The sequence below is a fragment of the Mercenaria mercenaria genome, chromosome 15 (genome assembly GCF_021730395.1).
Source record: "Mercenaria mercenaria strain notata chromosome 15, MADL_Memer_1, whole genome shotgun sequence".
NCBI classification, from domain to species: domain Eukaryota; kingdom Metazoa; phylum Mollusca; class Bivalvia; order Venerida; family Veneridae; genus Mercenaria; species Mercenaria mercenaria.
Genome location: NC_069375.1, coordinates 38,094,982 through 38,114,326, shown reverse-complemented (window position 1 = coordinate 38,114,326; position 19,345 = coordinate 38,094,982). Strand labels below are relative to the sequence as shown.

The window sequence follows — 19,345 nt, the reverse complement described above, 5'->3', positions numbered from 1 at the left end:
GGTCTTTTAATAAATGTTTAGGTTTTATTAAATTTTGACTCCAAATTAGACTCCAAAATTGACTCCAACTTTGACTCCACTCCAAATTTGACTCCAAAAATGACTCCAAAAGCGACTCCAAATTTGACTCCAAAATCGACTCCAGACTCCACTGCACCACTCCACTCCATGACTCCACTCCATATTTTACACGGTGCCCTCCCCTACAGTAACATATATATTACTTCTAACCAGATCAATGTCTTCAAGAGCAACAGCCACTGCATAACAACGTTAGTCTTCCGAGCTGAATTAGCAGAATTTGGAGACGGTTATCGAATTCCATTCTACTAGGATTCAAATTGGCAAACTCCAGATAAGGAGAAAACCTCTGCATCACTTGTGTGAAATTGATATAAATGATATCTGAGACTTTATTATAAACAAGACTATTGCCTAGCAATGAAAGTCTCCGCATGAAGGGACATTTGTCATATCTGCTGCCATAGGAACCACATTTTTCATACTGAAACTGCATATTCTCCAAACAACTTTCCAGCTATAAGTCAGGTCACATGAAAAAATTTCATGTACTTTGGAAGTTAACAGGAGATATATCTTGTGTAACTGATGGATGGACAGAAAGACAAACAGATATATAAATGGATGAAATAAAATGATCTGTATATTATAGATATTACTTTCTGTCTATGTCCCACCTGGCTTCAAAGAAAAATCTCTTGTACTTTTAAAGTTATGACAGAATCCACCATTTGTGACTAAAACATGGACAGTCAGATTGACAAACAGATAGATGGTCAGAGAAAATAAAATAATGTGCATGTTCTCCACATTGTTTCAAACAACCTGAATGAATTTCATGACAGAATTATTTGTACTTTTTAAAATCACAGAATCAGCTTTTTTGCTATATTTTTTAGACTATTAGTTGCCATAGAAACCAAATCTGCTGCCAAAGCAATAAAAGAAAAGGATGCACATATTCTTAGTATTGCAATCTATTAAAGTACTTAGTTTCATGAAATATATCTTGAAATATTTAAGGGGTCACCATGTGACCTCCTTTTAACAAACAAACACTTATCACTCCAGCATCGTAAACTTGAGCTACCAGACTTGCTCGAACAATTCATGTAATCCCCGAAAGTTTTCCTTATATTTTCTGTGTTAAGACCATTCAGAACCATGGATAATTCAAGCATTTAGCTCATCCCAGTGTGAGACTGCCAGCGCTTGGTGTTTTTTTACTGTACATGTAGAACTGAAGAGAATTTACTGTTGCAACTTTATCAAATGTCTGTCCTATAAAAATGATTTCCCGAGATAAAACAAACAAGAGGGTCATAATGACCCTATATCGCTCACCTGTTAAACTTGGCAAAGGAATCATCAAGATAAACATTCTGACCATGTTTTATGAAGATAGGGTCATAAATATGGTCTCAAGAGTGTTAACAAGCTTTTCCTTCGATTTGACAGGGTGACCTAGTTTTTGACCCCACATGATCCAGTTTTAAACTTGGCATAGAGATCATCAAGATAAACATTCTGTTTAAGTTTGTATCAAATCAGAGCATAAATGAAACCTCTATATGGCTGAAAGGGCTAAAATAGAAAATTTTGCCCCTTTCAGGGGCAGTAACTCTAGAAACCTTGATGGTATCTAGGAATCGAGATCTGCAAAAATTAACAAAATTTGGCTCTCTCAGGGATCAATCAGGGGCTATAACTCCAGAACTTATGACTGGATCTGATGGATTCATCATGGAATCCAAGACCTAATGTTGTTAAAGGTATTTTGCAAGTTTGTATCAAATCAAACCATAAATGAAGTTTCCATATGACTGCAAAAGCCAAAATAGCAAATTTTGGCCCTTTAAGGGGCCATAACTCTGGAACCCATGATGGGATCTGGCCAGTTTTCAAAAGGAACCAAGATAATATGCCAATACAAGTTGTGTGTAAGTTTGATTAAAATCAATTGAAAAATGTGGTCTCTATCGGGTTTTCAAGCCATAACAGCAAATTTTGGCCCTTTAAGGGGCCATAACTCTGGAACCCATAAAGGAATCTGGCCAGTTTTTGAAAAGGAATCGATATATTATGCCAATACGAGTTGTGTGCAAGTTTGATTAAAATCGATTGCAAAATGCGGTCTCTATCCTGTTCACAAAAATTTTTGGAGACAATGAACCCGACGGATGAAGGGCGATCACAAAAGCTCACCTTGTCACTATGTGACAGGTGAGCTAATAAAACAGTGTCCTGTGACAAGACTTACGATCTGTTGTAGGCACATAGTAGGCAGCACATAAATCTGTGTCTATCACCGTGTCCTTTACTTTTGTTCCCTGGAATTATTCAGTATAACATTGCTAAAGAACATAAAGCTTACGTCTTATAAAATTCATTTTAATATTGGAAATCATTTTTATTTTCAATAACACATACAGACAGTTACCTCATATCTAAATACTTATTTTCAAAGCTTGTTCTTGGCCTAATGATAACTTATACAACAATAATACCAGTAATTTTGTCAGAAGTAATGCAAAGATTTGTTGAATTAAGGAAAATTATTTGAGCATAAAGCATCATCAACTGCAGAAATATACATGATTATGCATCCAGACAGATATACAGTACACCTTATACTGTTTGATCCATATTTTTGGTCACATGGATTTTCCTTGAGTTTTCTTAGGTACAATTTGATTTATATTAACGATGGAAATAGTACCTTTTTAAATTTTTGAAATATCTTCATTAGTTTTCAATTTCTTGTCGAAAGAAAAGATGTTGACTGGAGTATTTTTCATTGGCAACCTTCAGACATTTTAGACACAGGGAAGTTTTAGAATCTCAATTTAAACTTTATCTGTTGTTGGATTTTTATAAAATTTTAATATATATCTCAGTAAGCATAAAAGCAACATTTCCTTGTAAAAAAAAAATATCTTTCAAATCACAATTTCAAAGGAGGAAAAGTACATTTTCTGACCAATGAATTTATTCTATCAAACAAAATTTTTTATATTAAAACTTTTCCTACAACCACCTCTGCAGAATTTTAGAATAATGCGTAACTTTATTCAGATCTTGTAAAATAGAGTTGAAATTCACAAAAACCCTCTTTGGATTTTACAGATCAAACAGTAAATAGCTTGTCTGCTTATCTCAATAGGGAGAGTGCAGATCTACTGATCGTGAGTTCAATCTCCGGGCAGGGGGTATGTTCTCCAGGACAATTCAATAAATGACATTGTATCTGAAACCTCGGATTCATGTGGGGAAGTAAGCAGTTACTTGTGGAGATTAGGTTTGTACTGGTACAGAATCCAGGAACTCTGGTTAGGTTAACTGCATGCCGTAACATAAATGAAAATATAGTTGAACAAGAGCACCACCTTGCGGGTGCTGACGCTCATCTGATTTTTTTGTATAATAGAAAAATTGTCCTACCCATGATTTTCTAAGTCCAAAAAGGGCCATAATTCTTGCAAAAAGCAGGATGGAGTTATGTCTCTTGATGTACAGAGTCAGCTTATGATGGTGAACAACTGTTGCAAGTTTCAAAGCAATAGCTTGAATAGTTTAGGAGAAAAGCTGACCTAAACACAAAACTTAACCAAGAAATCTGATATTTTCTAAGTCCAAAAGGGGCCATAATTCTTGCAAAAAGCAGGACGGAGTTATGTTTCTTGCTGTACATGGTCAGCTTATGATGGTGAACAAGTGTTGCAAGTTTTAAAGAAATAGCTTTGGTAGTTTATGAGAAAAGCTGACCTAAACATAAAACTTAACCAAGAAATCTGATTTTCTAAGTCCAAAAGGGGCAATAATTCTTGAAAAAAAACAGGATGGAGTTACATTTCTTGATGTACAGGGTCAGCTTATGATGGTGAACAAGTGTTGCAAGTTTCAAAGCAATAGTAATTAGGAGAAAAGTTGACCTAAACATAAAACTTAACCAAGAAATCTGATATTTTCTAAGTCCAAAAGGGGCCATAATTCTTGCAAAAGGCAGGATGGAGTTATGTTTCTTGCTGTACAGGGTCAGCTATTGATGGTGAACAAGTGTTCCAAGTTGCAAAGCAATACATTTGATAGTTTAGGAGAAAAGCTGACCTAAACATAAAACTTAACCAGGCAACACCGACGCCGACACCGATCAAGTGATGACAATAACTCATCATTTTTTTTCAAAAAATCAGATGAGCTATAAATGGTATTAAACCCAAAACAAACAAATCAAACAATAAATAGAGGATATTTGTTTGTTTTCATTGAATATAGAATATATCTCACTGAGAAGTGACAAAATTCCAAATATTTTCATGAGCGTGTAGCGCAAGTAAAAATGTGAAAATTTTCTCACTTTGAGGCGAGATATTCTATATTCATGAAAAACAAACAAATTTTCTTTTTATTTTAAGCTTAATTACATTGAGATATGCATTTTGCAATAATTTTTAATCTCAGCGCGCGTAAACGAACATGACGTCAGACGTGTTGTGACGTTAGAAAGACGACATAAAGTTCCATTTTATTTTATTTCTTGCTGCATAACATTATGAAATTCTCATTAAGTAAACTAATTTGAATCGAGAAATATACTATAAAGAACAAAGTGTGACTACAATTATCATTCTATTTTAAGCAAATAATTAAAAATGTATACACAATGTACAAGTAGATCGGCAAAGCTATATCATTTACAGTGAGTGATATGCAGTGAGTGATATGGATTATATCTCACTGATAAAACAAAGTATTTCATCAGTTAGCATAAAATAAATACACTTACCACACTTGCACTAGCAACTATGAGTGTTTGTGCATCTGTCACACTATTTTTACACAACAGTTTATCATAATCTGAAGTAGTTGCCGTTGTTAATGTAACTAAAGCTTCCAACTCCAAGTAAACCCAGTAAGTTGATGGACAAGACGCGACACAGACCTGAATTTGTAAAAACATTTCAAATCAATCAGAAATCAAACAAACATTTCAAATTACACAGAAATCATACAAATATTTCAAATCGCACAGAAATCATACAAACATTTCAAATCAATCAGAAATCATACAAACATTTCAAATCAAACAAAAATCATACAAACATTTCAAATTATGCAGAAATCATACAAACATTTCAAATCGCACAGAAATCATACAAACATTTCAAATCGCACAGAAATCATACAAACATTTCAAATCAAACAGAAATCATACAAATATTTCAATCAAACAGAAATCATAAAAAAATTGAAATCAAACAGAAATCATACAAATGTATAAATCAAACAGAAATCATACAAATGTTTGAGCTATTAGTTGTTTGATATTGCACAAAAATCATACAAAATGAATTAGAAATCATACAAGTCTGAGATCAAATTAAAATCAAACAAATATGCAAAACCACACATGACTTTAAAATGCAAATATTTGAAATGTTTGAAATCATGCAAAAACCAAAATTAATAATATTTGAAAACTTAAAACTATTCAGAAATACCCTATACATATTTGAACCTATAAAAATTGATTTGATTAAATTATCACCTCAGATTAAGCATAATTAATAACCAGAATAGATGCTAAGTCACAACAAGTTCTTTATGTTTGTAAAGTGTAATTTAAAAAAAAAAAAACTCACTGACAAAAAAACATTAATTTTGTAAAATCTACACTGATTACGAATTAAATTACTTACCGACGGAGTTGGACATCCTGCTGCTATAGCATAAACACCGACCTTCGTACATTGCAAAATATCGAAATATGCCAAATAAGGTTTTGACCTGAAATAAATATAAGAAACAAATATAGTTCCATACGGCTTTAAACTTCATGTTAAAATCAGATGAAACAGTTTTTCAAATAGATGTTAATCATGTTATGCATAACTCCATGGTTAGAAAGAGCTACTTTTAATTCTGCACATGAACTTTTACAGTTAAATCGATAAAGGGAGGTAATAAAAAAAACAATAGATTCAATGAAACTTTCTACCATGTTCATCAATATTCAAACTTTTGACAACTATTAAAGAGAATAATTATCTAAAATAAGATTTAACAAGCAAAAATGAATTTTATGTTCATAATGGAAATTGTCGCAGCCACATTTCAAACAAAGGCATTATGACACAAAGGTCTAAACATTAAAACTAACGCAATATAAGCTTTTAATGGCATTTACTGAATATTTACTGATCAATGCAAGTATAGGAAATACAGACAACTCATTAAGAAATTAATATTGATCTCTGTAAATAGAAATATTATCTCTAACAGATGTTAGTCTAATATCAAGAAAATGTTCCTGAATAAGGGCCATTTAACATATAAAAAGAAACCAAAATGAGTTTGAACAGAGGTCGTTCTTTTGTCATTTTTGGACTGGCTTTGGCTTTAACAGACTGGTAAATGACTATTCAAGGGTAAAATGTGTACAAGCATATGAATTCAACTTCTTATTCATATTATGTTTTTAAAGCTTTTAACAATAGCAAAACTTACTGTAAAATCATTTAATTTCGTGGGCACAAAATTTCGTGGTTTTGGTCAAAACGGCAATTTTCGTGGGAATACAAATTTGTGGATTTTAACTTTTGAACATAAATGAATGGGAATTTTACTTATTCATTTGGATTCAATTTGGTGGATTGACTCAACCAAGAAATTCACGAAAATTAGTCCCCAACGAATATTAGTGATTTCACAGTAGTTTCAAATATATTGTAATTATAAAACAAGAGCTGTCTCCATAGGATGACACATGCCCCCGATGGCACTTTGAATGAATAGTTATGGCCGATGTTAGAGTTTAGGACCTTTGACCTACGGAGCTGGGTCTTGCGCGCGACACGTCGTCTTACTGTGTCACACATTCATGCGTAGTTATTTTAAAATCCATGCATGAATGACAATGATATGGACCGGACACGCCCATCAATGCACTATCATGAAAAATGACCTTTAATGTCTAAGTGTGACCTTGACCTTTGAGCTACGGACCTGGGTCTTGCGCGCGACACGTCGTCTTACTGTGGTACACATTCATGCCAAGTTATTTGAAAATCCATCCATCGATGACAAAGATATGGACCGGACATGCCCATCAATGCACTATCCTTTAACGTCTAAGTGTGACCTTGACCTTTGAGCTACGGAGCTGGGTCTTGCGCGCGACACGTCGTCTTACTGTGGTACACATTCATGCCAAGTTATTTGAAAATCCATCCATCGATGACAAAGATATGGACCGGACACGCCCATCAATGCACTATCCTTTAACGTCTAAGTGTGACCTTGACCTTTGAGCTACGGACCTGGGTCTTGCGCGTGACACGTCGTCTTACTGTGGTACACATTCATGCCAAGTTATTTGAAAATCCATCCATCGATGACAAAGATATGGACCGGACACGCCCATCAATGCACTATCCTTTAACGTCTAAGTGTGACCTTGACCTTTGAGCTACGGGCCTGGGTCTTGCGCGCGACACGTCGTCTTACTGTGGTACACATTCATGCCAAGTTATTTGAAAATCCATCCATCGATGACAAAGATATGGACCGGACATGAAAATTGCGGACAGACAGACTGACAGACCGACGGACCGACAGACGGTTCAAAAACTATATGCCTCCCTTCGGGGGCATAAAAACTGTGATACTATCATATTATATTTTCAATATTGTCTGTACTAACTCTACAAAAGGGCAAAAAATACATGTAAACAGAGTATACTGACTTGTACATATTGATGATACTTTAATAAACAATGCAACTATAAAAAATTAATATGAAGTGACCTTAATATTGGTGATGATGAAAACATAAAGGTGTCAATGTTGATACTGGAGAATAAAACTGGTACATGTGATTTATAAACAGAGGGACTGATTAGAGGACAAGTTACATAAACTTGTTTAATAGGAACTGGATCAGGATCCTGGACAACGTTCTGGCTTGTTTTCGTATCAGGAAGAAAAACAAGAGCTCGTAGAACACAAAATGCCTCCCTTGATGCATTCAGTAACTGCACAAGGAACAGAAATTATTTGGTCACTGTGCATTGAATGTTTGACATAGTGACCTCAAATCAATAATTATGGGTCATTTACCAGTCATTTTGCAAAAAGGGGGCAGCTATTTAGGGGCCAAATTTTAAACAAGAGCTGTCTGATGACAGCGCGCTCGACTATTCGAAGAATTGATTGAAGAATGGGGTCAAAATATTTCCACGGATATTCAGACTAAAGAAATAAATAGATTAGACAAACAATGTTCCTGTATTACTTTGATTTCGATAAGTCTTGCACTAAATGGCAATATATGAGGCAATTTCAAAGTCCAACAAGAGTGCAAGAATGTCACAATATACGCCCGTCACAGCAAATTTCTTTACTCTAGCACCTGTATTTGCAAATGGAATTTTAATTTTGTGGTTGTTTAGTAATAACTAAGTGTTTTGTTTTTCTAAGTCCACAAAAAAACTCCTTACCAGGTAGAGATACCTTAAAATACACCTAAAATTGGAAAGTAACATCTATGTTGTACCACAGAAAAGTGGTCTTGGTTTTTCCCTACAGTCAATTATAAAAAAGTTACAATATAAGTTATTTATAGTAACAACTAAGGGAAGTTAATCTTAAAAAAAAAAAAAAAAAAAAAAAAAAAAATCAAAAAAAAAATTGTAAGTCCACACAAAAATCTTTACCAGGTAGAGACTGGTCAAAATACACCTCAAAATTGGATGTAGCATGCATGTTGTACTACAGAAAAGTGGTCTCGATTTTTCCCTACGACTAGTAATGAAAAAGTTACAATATAAGCTATTTATAGTAACAACAAAGGGAAGTAATTCTAAAGAAGGGAACTGCGCATGACACTTCGTCTCATGATGGTGTATAATTGTGTCAAGTTACATCAAAATCCCTCCATGCATGAAGAAGAAATGCTTCGGACAAAGTCATTCTTGTATCTGACCTTTGGCCTCTAAGTGTGACCTTGACCTTAGACCTAGGGACCTGGTTCTTGCGCATGACACTACGTCTTGTGGTGGTGAACATTTGTGCCAAGTTATATCAAAATCCCTCTATGCATGAAGAAGAAATGCTCCGGACAAGGTTTTCATTCTTGTATCCTTTGACCTCTAAGTGTGACCTTGACCTTAGACCTAGAGACCTGGTTCTTGCGCATGACACTCCGCCTCATGGTGGTGAACATTTGTGCCAAGTTATATCAAAATCCCTCTATGCATGAAGAAGAAATGCTCCGGACAAAGTTTTCATTCTTGTATCCTTTGACCTCTAAGTGTGACCTTGACCTTAGACCTAGGGACCTGGTTCTTGCGCATGACACTCCTTCTCATGATGATGAACAATTGTGCCAACTTTCATCAAAATCCCTCTATGCATGAAGAAGATATGCTCCGGACAAAGTCATTCTTGAATTTGACCTTTGACCTCCAAGTGTGACCTTGACCTTAGACCCAGGGACCTGGTTCTTGCGCATGACACTCCGTCTCATGATGGTGAACAACTGTGCCAAGTTTCATCAAAATCCCTTCATGCATGTAGAAGATATGCTCCGGACAAGGTCTGTGGACGCCGCCCGCCCGCCCGCCCGCCAGGGGCGTTCCCATAATACGTCCCGTTTTTCAAACGGGCGTATAAAAAGGACAATAATTCAGCCAAAATAGACGACAGAGTTATTTCCTACAGATAGAGACTATTATACTAAACAAGTGATAAAAGTTTCAAAGCCATATGTCAAACACTTTATAAAAATATGAACTGGTACGAAAAACTTAACCAAGATTTCTAAGTCAAAAGGGGCCATAATTCAGCCAAAATCCTTGATGGAGTTATGTACTCTTGCCTATAACTGGACATGGTGATGGTAAACAGGTGTTGAAAGTTTCAAAGCTTTATCTGAAAAGACTTTGTCAAAATATGAACTGGTACGAAATATTAACCAAGATTTCTAAGTCAAAAGGGGCCATAATTCAGCCAAAATCCCTGATGGAGTTATGTACTCTTGCCTATAACTGGCCATGGTGATGGTAAACAAGTGTTGAAAGTTTCAAAGCTTTATCTTAAAAGACTTTGTCAAAATATGAACTGGTACGAAAAACTTAACCATGAATTCTAAGTCAAAAGGGGCCATAATTCAGCCAAAATCATTGATGGAGTTATGTGCTCTTGCCTATAACTGGCCATGATGATGGTAAACAAGTGTTGAAAGTTTCAAAGCTTTATCTTAAAAGACTTTGTCAAAATATGAACTGGTACGAAAAACTTAACCATGATTTCTAAGTCAAAAGGGGCCATAATTCAGCCAAAATCCCAGATGGAGTTATGTACTCTTGCCTATAACTGGCCATGATGATGGTAAACAAGTGTTGAAAGTTTCAAAGCTTTATCTTAAAAGACTTTGTCAAAATATGAACTGGTACGAAAAACTTAACCATGATTTCTAAGTCAAAAGGGGCCATAATTCAGCCAAAATCATTGATGGAGTTATGTGCTCTTGCCTATAACTGGCCATGATGATGGTAAACAAGTGTTGAAAGTTTCAAAGCTTTATCTCAAAAGACTTTGTCAAAATGTGGACTGGTACGAAAAACTTAACCAAGGTGTGACGCCGACGCCGACGCCGTGGTGAGTAGGATAGCTCTACTTATTCTTCGAATAGTCGAGCTAAAAATCATAAAGTTTGTAAGTGAATATAGTTAAAAATTAAACTTCAAAGGAATAAATGTCAATGGTTTTTAACATTTTACTGAATAAGCGGCGCTATGCTAAAACCAACATTTGCACATCCATGCAGTCTGATCTGGATCCATATTGTATGCTTATAATAGTTGCATTTAACTCTTAGCATGTTGGACACGATTGGTTCTGCCTTTGCGACCAGTGTAGATCATGATCTGCACTGTTCGCTATTCAGTCAGTAACTTTTTGGTAAACATCCCTTTTAACATTTAATGGTGCTGTCCAAATTCAAAGATGGACAAGTTCATTATAGAAATTTAGCAGGGTAAAGGTAAGTGCTGAAACTGATAGACAAACAGTATAGACCTGGGGATAAACTAAGAGTATGCATGTGCACTGATCTAGATCCTTGCTTGTTGCAAAGCCCTTACATTGGCTTACGCACATCAGTGCTCAAATTAACATAGAAATTCAACTTTTAGGTAAAGTGGGGTGTGGGGGGCATTTATTTGAGGAAATATGGTATGTATTCATTAAACAGGAAGTTTAGTAAAAGTTGTTTTCAAAATATCACCTTTCACAGTGATATAAATAATGTAATTTCCTGGAAATGGTATTATGAAATCATGGAAAGGTGCATGAGATGAAAAATAATGAATAATTAAAAATTATTAATATTTTTGTCTATAGATGATAAACTTAAACTTTATGGAAAATATGTACAAAGATTCTTACATAATATCTCACATAAAATAATTACATTACACATTAAATTACAGTAACTGACTGATTCAAGAGATTTCTACACAAATCGAACTGTCCCATAATTCTTACGGATATAAAACTTACGCATAGTCACCAACACCACACATGTTCCCATCAGAATCTGTCGGATATACCAATTTTTTCGGGTCACCGTAGCCAAATCCTGAAAAGAGCAAAGTAATATGTATTTGTCTTGTGAACATCCAAAGACAGTTTCCTATGCAAGCAGTTATATATAGCAAACTATTTTGATATCATATTACTACTTTATGTCATTCTGTAAAATCATTTATATTCATCAGAGAATAACTTTTGTGAACTGCATGGTTGTGTCAGTCCACGCAATAAGATCCCTAAGAAAAGATAAAATCATTTATCTCCATGAATTCATATCCCTATGAAATGAAAATGCATGGCCATTCAGTCGAAAAACCACGAAATTTCGTGCCAAAAAATTAAAAGATTTCACAGAAAATGTTGTAATATTGATCTTTTTCCTATTTCTATAAGATTACCCAATCAAGCAATGAATTCAGCCATTGCTACATATATGTCTTGATTTATCATGATATATGCAGACCTTCAATCTTTTAATGGAGGAGGAAGACCCCATGGTGACCTTCAGACACAGACCCCTGGGTAGACCCACTGACCTTCTGTAAGCCAGTTGGATGACTTCCTCACAAGCAACAGGAGCAGGGCTAACAAAGGTTAGAAGCTTTAAAACATAAATGAAAGCTGTCAGTTACTTGAAGAGAACAAGTAAATACATAACTAGTTCAGAATCCAAGGACACTACCTGTAGTTATTTTAACTGATAAACAATGACATAGAGTCTAACCCCAACCAAGCTTGAAAATATAGCACAAGTTACTCACCTACAGCGGACACCACTACCATTCCAGTAACACATATGACGAACAGTAAGCAACATATGATATCTGTACATGACCTGAAAATATAGAACAAACAAATAGTAAACAACATAAGCATTACTGTAAACGATCTGAAATTACAGAATGAACATAACTGTAAACAACATAATCATGAATGTACATGATCTGGAAATACAGAATGAACATAATATTATGGTAAACAACTTAACTTTTACTGTACACAATCTGGAAATACAGGACAAACATATGGTAAAAAACATAACCATGACTGCACATGATCTGAAAATACAGAACAATCATATGGTAAACAACGTAACCAGGACTGTACATGATCTCAGATTCTGAAAATACAGAACAAACATATGGTAAACAACATAACCATGACTGTACATGATCTGAAAATACAGAACAAACATAATGGTAAACAACATAACCATGACTGTACATGATCTGAAAATACAGAACAAACATAATGGTAAACAACATAACCATGACTGTACATGATCTGAAAATACAGAACAAACGCATGGTAAACAACATAACCATGACTGTGCACGATCTGAAAATACAGAACAAACACATGGTAAACAAGATAACCATGACTGTACATGATCTGAAAATACTGATAAAAAAAACATATGGTAAACAAGATAACCATGACTGTACACGATCTGAAAATACACAACAAACATATGGTAAACAACATAACCATGACTGTACACGATCTGAAAATACAGAACAAACATACTGTAAACAACATAACCATGACTGTACACGATCTGAAAATACAGAACAAACATATGGTAAACAACATAATTATGACTGTACACGATCTGAAAATACAGAACAAATATATGGTAAACAACATAACCATGACTGTACACGATCTTTTTTTGGGTATGTGGGTGGGGGAGAGGTTATGGGTGCACTGGAAATTTTGTCTCTCCCAGAATAATGTACCTATAAAGTTGCAACTGAAAGAAGAGATTTTGTTCTTTTTTGTTTTTTAGGGTAATTGGGATGGGGTGCGGATGAATATGGGCAACAGTTACCACACGCCTCCTCCGTCCTCCAAAAAAAAATGATGTGTATGATTATGTGTATGAAATTTCGCTGGAATCACTTGAAAAATCTGTTGCTTTTACTTCCGTTATTCACCATCTGAATGTGAGCGAGACAGTTATATATTTTTGGATTATGCACATCTTATATTCGTTTGATTTTGAAACAAAGTCACAGTGTAAATAAATATATATCTGAAATAATATCTGATAAACAGTGCTATCTCATACTGAAAATAATTTACAGGATACAATATTGATTCACAATAAATACGGAATGTTTATTGATGACAAATAAAGGACCTTCCATATAACATTTTCAATCCAATTAAATTGGCCAATGAAACCATATTAAACAGAGAATATCTGGGGAGCTGAGGGGTTTCAGTGTAAGATCGAAATATCTCTTAGCGAATATTCAAAACAACAGCTGTGATAATTACATAAGTGGTATAGTCATGATAACTATGATATTTTGATCTAAAACATTAATTTGAACAAACTAACTCTTTTGTTGTCATGTCTTTAGATTGGTTTTAATAAAAAATTCATCCATTTGACTCTGACAAGTGACCAATGAAAAATATCATTTTCTCTGTGAAATGACATTTACTTTCCTATTATAACAAGTCTTTAACCTTTACCCTACCAAATTTCTAATGGACTGGTCTATCATTCAATTTAGGCAAAACCATTTATTATTCGAAGGGGTGTTCACTGAAAATTTACTGACTGAAAAGCGGACAGTGCAGACCATGAATGTGCAGGCTGATCTTGGTCTGCACTCGTCGCAAAGGCAGAATCACTTGCCGACAGCAGGCTAAAGGTTAAATGTACAGTTTTTGACATTTCATGCAAAAAGATTAACTCTTCTTGAAAATTATTCTTATTTTCATGGAATTTAAATGGTTATCGTATGCAGAAACATGCCACAATAGAACAGTGATCTACAAGACTACCTGTTTACTTCTGTAGCAAGTCTAAGATTTATGTCACAATATAATTTTAAAATTCATTTTGTTTACTAAAGAAAGAAATTTCAAATCAATTTAATCTTTATCTATAAAAATGCTGTTTGATAAAATATACAGAAACTCTCTAAAGTAATGGTTTGCTATAAATCAGAGGGAAGTTAGCTGTCTATCAAAAGTAACATTAAAATATTCTAAATTTATCATTCCTCGCCATGTTAGTGCAAAAACAGGATAATTGCTTCTTTATTTCAATGTACTTTTGTGCTTCTAGCAATGAGGTGATGGATTACTTTAATATCTTATATCAATGGCTATTGATATTAAACAAAACAAACTTCTAATATTTGTCTACAGGCATGTCCTTTTAACAGTACAATAAATTTGTCAGTTTTGTTGTACCATAAAGATCTGTCATATCTTGTTTTTAAAAAGACTTCAATGTGATAAAAATTTATGTCTCTATAGCTCTTACAGTTTTTGAGAAAAGGTGGATCTAAACAAAAAATTTAACCAATGTTGATGCTGACGATCAAGTGACGACAATACCACTTAGATTGTTTTTAAAAATCAGACAAGCTTAAAATGCCTACCTACATGTACCTACCCTTTTTGGGGGGAGGGGTTCATGTAAAACTAAACACAGGCATTTTTCCTCCTGGCCTATGTATTGTATTACTGAAATTTGATAAGCAGATTAATTCCAGAAATACTTAAAGTACTTTATACATCATTCATACTGTACCTGTTCTTTATAGGTCCTTTAAAATCCTTCTTGTGTTCTTTTGGCTTGCCTGAAAGGAAAATAAAAAAAACATTTGTAAAAGTTATCAAACTGCCAGTTTTCATGAGAATTATGAACACAGGACAAGATAAAACTAGTTATAAGTTTAATATAAGTACTTTTTTCTCAACTAGCATAATTTTATTTATTTATTTTATTTATTATTAATTTCAAGTCATTATCTTTTAAAGTACCAAAGATATGTCTACAAATGAAACTTTCAAAAAAATTTAACATGAAAATAATTCCAAGTATAACAACTAAGTGACCTTGACCTTGGGTATAATGGGCCCAGCCCCTGCACATTCTTTGTTTGTATGCTGGACAATGTTTATGTGGACTTACAGTAAGATATAAGCAATAGTAACAAAGATATGACAGAAAAACAAAGGTTGTCGAAAAACTTTAATCAAGAAAGGACATGCTGACGTCGGGGCGAGTAGAATAGCACCCCTATTCTCCAAATAGTGGAGCTACAAAGGGAAAAAAATAATGCAAAGGCTCCATTTCAAACATATATAATGACTTTATTTGCTGGCTGCTGGGCAGCATTAGACAGGTTTCTATAAAGAGTAAATTCCAATGGTCACCATTTATGTAAGGTTGCACTAAATGTATCAGTCTGCAGCTAATGCAGGCAAGGCAGTTACAAGTACAATACAAGCCATTGTATGACATTAGATTGTCATTGATAAACTGTTGTTAGAACTCTGTAACAAACAAAATGTTGTTGGAGCTCTGTAACAAACAAAAGACTTAGTCTCACCTTGGTTTTGACAGTTTGAAAGTAGATTTAATTCAAATTACTAGAGTGCAAAAACAACTTACTGGCATATGACAAATAGCAAATACCTTACATAAACTATAACAAGGACAGTCCATTTTTTAAGAAAATCACTCAAAATTTTACAATGCCAAATAATTCCAAAGAACATATTCATTCACAATTTTACCATGCCAAAAAGTTCCAAAGAACATCTTCATTCACAATTTTACCATGCTGAAAAGTTCCAAGGTAATTTTACCATGCCAACAAGTTTCAAAATATGTAAAAAAAAAAAAACATTGCTTGATTAATTATTCAAGTCTTTGATAAACAAGAACTGTCTGCTGACAGCTCGCTCGACTATTCGAAGAATTGTATGGGGCCAAAATATTAAGTAATTTCTATGTCAAAAATGGGCCATAACTGAGCCAAAATTGAAGTTCTCGTTATGTAATCTTGCCTACATAATATGAAGATTATGATGGGATGGTAAACAAGTGGTCAAAATTTCAAAGCCATACGTCAAACAGTTTAGACAAAATATATGTACTGGAACAAAGATTTCCAAGTCCAAAAAGGGTCAAAATTCAGCCAAACATCTCTGACATTATATTATATAGCTAATACCCTTGACTACAGATGGACTTCAAATAAAGCAAAATGTTCCGGCTTCCAGACAAAAATATTGGTAACCTGATAGGTTACCAATAAATTTGCAAATTTCTGAAACCCTGTGGCGATTTTGATGATGAACAAGTGTTTAATGTTTCAAAGCCAGATGTCTAATAGTTTATACAATTTATTGTGGATTTGAACGCAAACTGAATCAATTTCCAAGTCCAAAAAGGGCCATAATTCAGCCATAATACTTGACAGAGTTATGTACTCTTGCCTACAGATAGAGACTGCTATAATAAACAAATGATAAAAGTTTCAAAGCAGACTATATTAAACAATTTACACAAAATATGACCTGGTATGAAAAACTCATTCTCCTTTATTTTAGTTAACCCTTTATGTAGACCCCAAATACACAGTATGACATAGAGTAAAGCACTGAACTCTTGAAGTTGCAAGAGGATCAGCAAAATGCTAAAGTTTATCCAGGGTTTAAAGTGATCCAAGCAATGAAAATAAAAGGTAAATAGCTAGGGATCACATGAATCAGACACGGCACTCATCCAGAATATTAGCAACATCCCATAAAAGCAAAATATCAGCTTGAATGAAAATTCTTACAGAACATTTTGATGTTAGACTATGTAGGGTTAAGAGTCACACCGACACAATATACGTCATATGGTGATTTTTCTAGCTTTTGGTGGGTGCCCCTCCGGGCATGGGCAGGCACTTGGTTGGAATGACCAACCTTATGTAACCCATCTGGATGGCTTCCCCCATCCAGAAATCTACACATCTGCAAGCATCATTTTTTTAACCTATGCTGATTAGGTGCAAGTGATTCTGTTAAGTCAGTAACTTTAATCACTTGGTCATGGAGTTGATATTACAGGTTAGGGCGTTTATTAGAGTAAAAACTGTGCATTTAAATAATTTTCATGCGACAACATGCACAAATATTGATGAAATCTATATCCACTGAATTGTAAAGTGTGTTTTAATAAACAATCAGCCTATTGTTAAAACTTTAACAAACATAAACTGTTAATCTCTATTTAAACAAAATGAAAAATATTGATTATGTAATGCAATATTATATAAACATATCAAAAACAACCAAACACAACATTATTGCAGCTTTACCCTTATCATGATGGACATGACTGATTCTGCCTTTGCGACCAGTGTAGATCATGATCAGCCTGCACATCTGTGCAGTCTCAGCGATTTTTTTTGCCCTTTTGGGAAAAGGTCCGGTACCGGATAAATTGGGAAAAATAGCGGGGTTTTTACTCAGATTGGGAATTTTTATAGTTAATTAATAACATCATTTAGAATGCTTCTTCCTTTAATTCCATGTAAATAGCTTCAAACAAACTGTTTAAATGGTTAAATCATGGTGAATATCAATGTAACTAAATTTTCCTTCTGCAATCATCAAAATGCAAACTTAATTTGGTCATTTGGGGAATTTTTGGATGATAACTGGGAAAAAAGATTGCATTTTTCAATTGGGAAAAGGTCCTTTTAGGGGTACTTTATAAAGAAGGAAAAAAATCGCTGAGTCTGATAATGATCTGCACTGTTCGCCATTCAGCCAGTATATTTTTGGCAAGCACGTACCGGTACCCCTTTTAACAGTTAATGGTACTGTCCAAATTGTAAGACAGACAAGTTCATTATAGAAATTTAGCATGGTAAGGGTTTTAATATTATCAACTGAAGATTCAAGTAACAATGGGTATTATATAACATGCAAAAAAAACCCGGATTACATAGTTACATATATATCCTGTTTAAAATTCAAGCAATAAGAAACTTAATAAATGTAGATTAATCATACAATAGAAAGCTGTTGTACCTGAGGAAGATTGTTAGAATAATAAATTAAATTCTTTTATACCTTTTAATGATTTGGCTGAGATCTCCAAGCTACAGCCATAAATATTTGTAAGGATCAATTTCTTTCGGCAATAAAAACTAGCTTTAACAATGAGAACTTTAAGAACGTATTTTTAACCCTAAATTACTTTAACTTTTGTAAAACAAACCCGGACATAATTATGCAGAATAATAAAAACATGTGTACTTGGGTTATACATATCGTTTTATTAAAAAATAAGAAGAAGAATTGATTAAAGATATTCTTTTATCATAACAATATTTAAAGAGAAATGCACTGCTGCATTGTTTACCTATATCAAATATTCATTTGCGTATTGATTTGAGACAATACTATTTTACTTCTCTTTGCTTAGATCTTGCTATATTGCTGGTATATATCATATCAAAGCCCTGAAAGGACTGATAGCCAGTGCTTATTGAGTGATATTTCAACAGATACACCTGAAGAATCAACATTTCATTGTGCATAGACTGGTCATGATTTGAACACTGTTGGTACAGGTCCACTAGACAATGCTACATCATCATGTACATGCCAAATATCTAAGCTCTGTGCATTGCGGTTTTAAGACAAGAAGATTTTAAAGGTTTTCCCTTTACAACTCTATGTAAAACTAAGTTTACCCCAGGGTGGGGCCAATTTCAACCCTAACCCCTAACCCTAACCCCTAACCCTAACCCTAGAGCGGAGCAAATCCGAATATTTCGAACGTGAATTATAAAGTCCATAATTATTCTAGAATCCATTGCTGCTTGTTTTTGTTGTTTAAAACAGCAGTCCTAAGTTGCTCACACACTCACACAATACCAAAATTATAAAAAAAAAATATGGGACTATTTTT

The 19,345-nt window shown here is 34.1% G+C and overlaps 1 protein-coding gene across 7 annotated transcripts in view; it reads right to left on the bottom strand.

Annotated features, from left to right (window-relative positions):
- The window catches only part of LOC123551540 (choline transporter-like protein 2), a 58,944-nt gene that overhangs the window by 28,640 nt on the left and 10,959 nt on the right, over positions 1 to 19,345 (bottom strand). For all 7 annotated transcript variants that reach the window (XR_008367436.1, XR_008367437.1, XR_008367438.1 and 4 more), the window contains exons 2-7: positions 15,173 to 15,221; positions 12,378 to 12,451; positions 11,584 to 11,662; positions 5,721 to 5,808; positions 4,808 to 4,963; positions 2,282 to 2,351 (exon numbers count right to left, since the gene is read on the bottom strand). Coding sequence is in view for 3 of the 7 variants with exons in the window: in XM_053525046.1 (XP_053381021.1) it covers positions 2,282 to 2,351; positions 4,808 to 4,963; positions 5,721 to 5,808; positions 11,584 to 11,662; positions 12,378 to 12,451; positions 15,173 to 15,221 (516 nt within the window). In the remaining 4 variants the exon portion in view is untranslated. The remainder of the gene's footprint in view (positions 1 to 2,281; positions 2,352 to 4,807; positions 4,964 to 5,720; positions 5,809 to 11,583; positions 11,663 to 12,377; positions 12,452 to 15,172; positions 15,222 to 19,345) is intronic.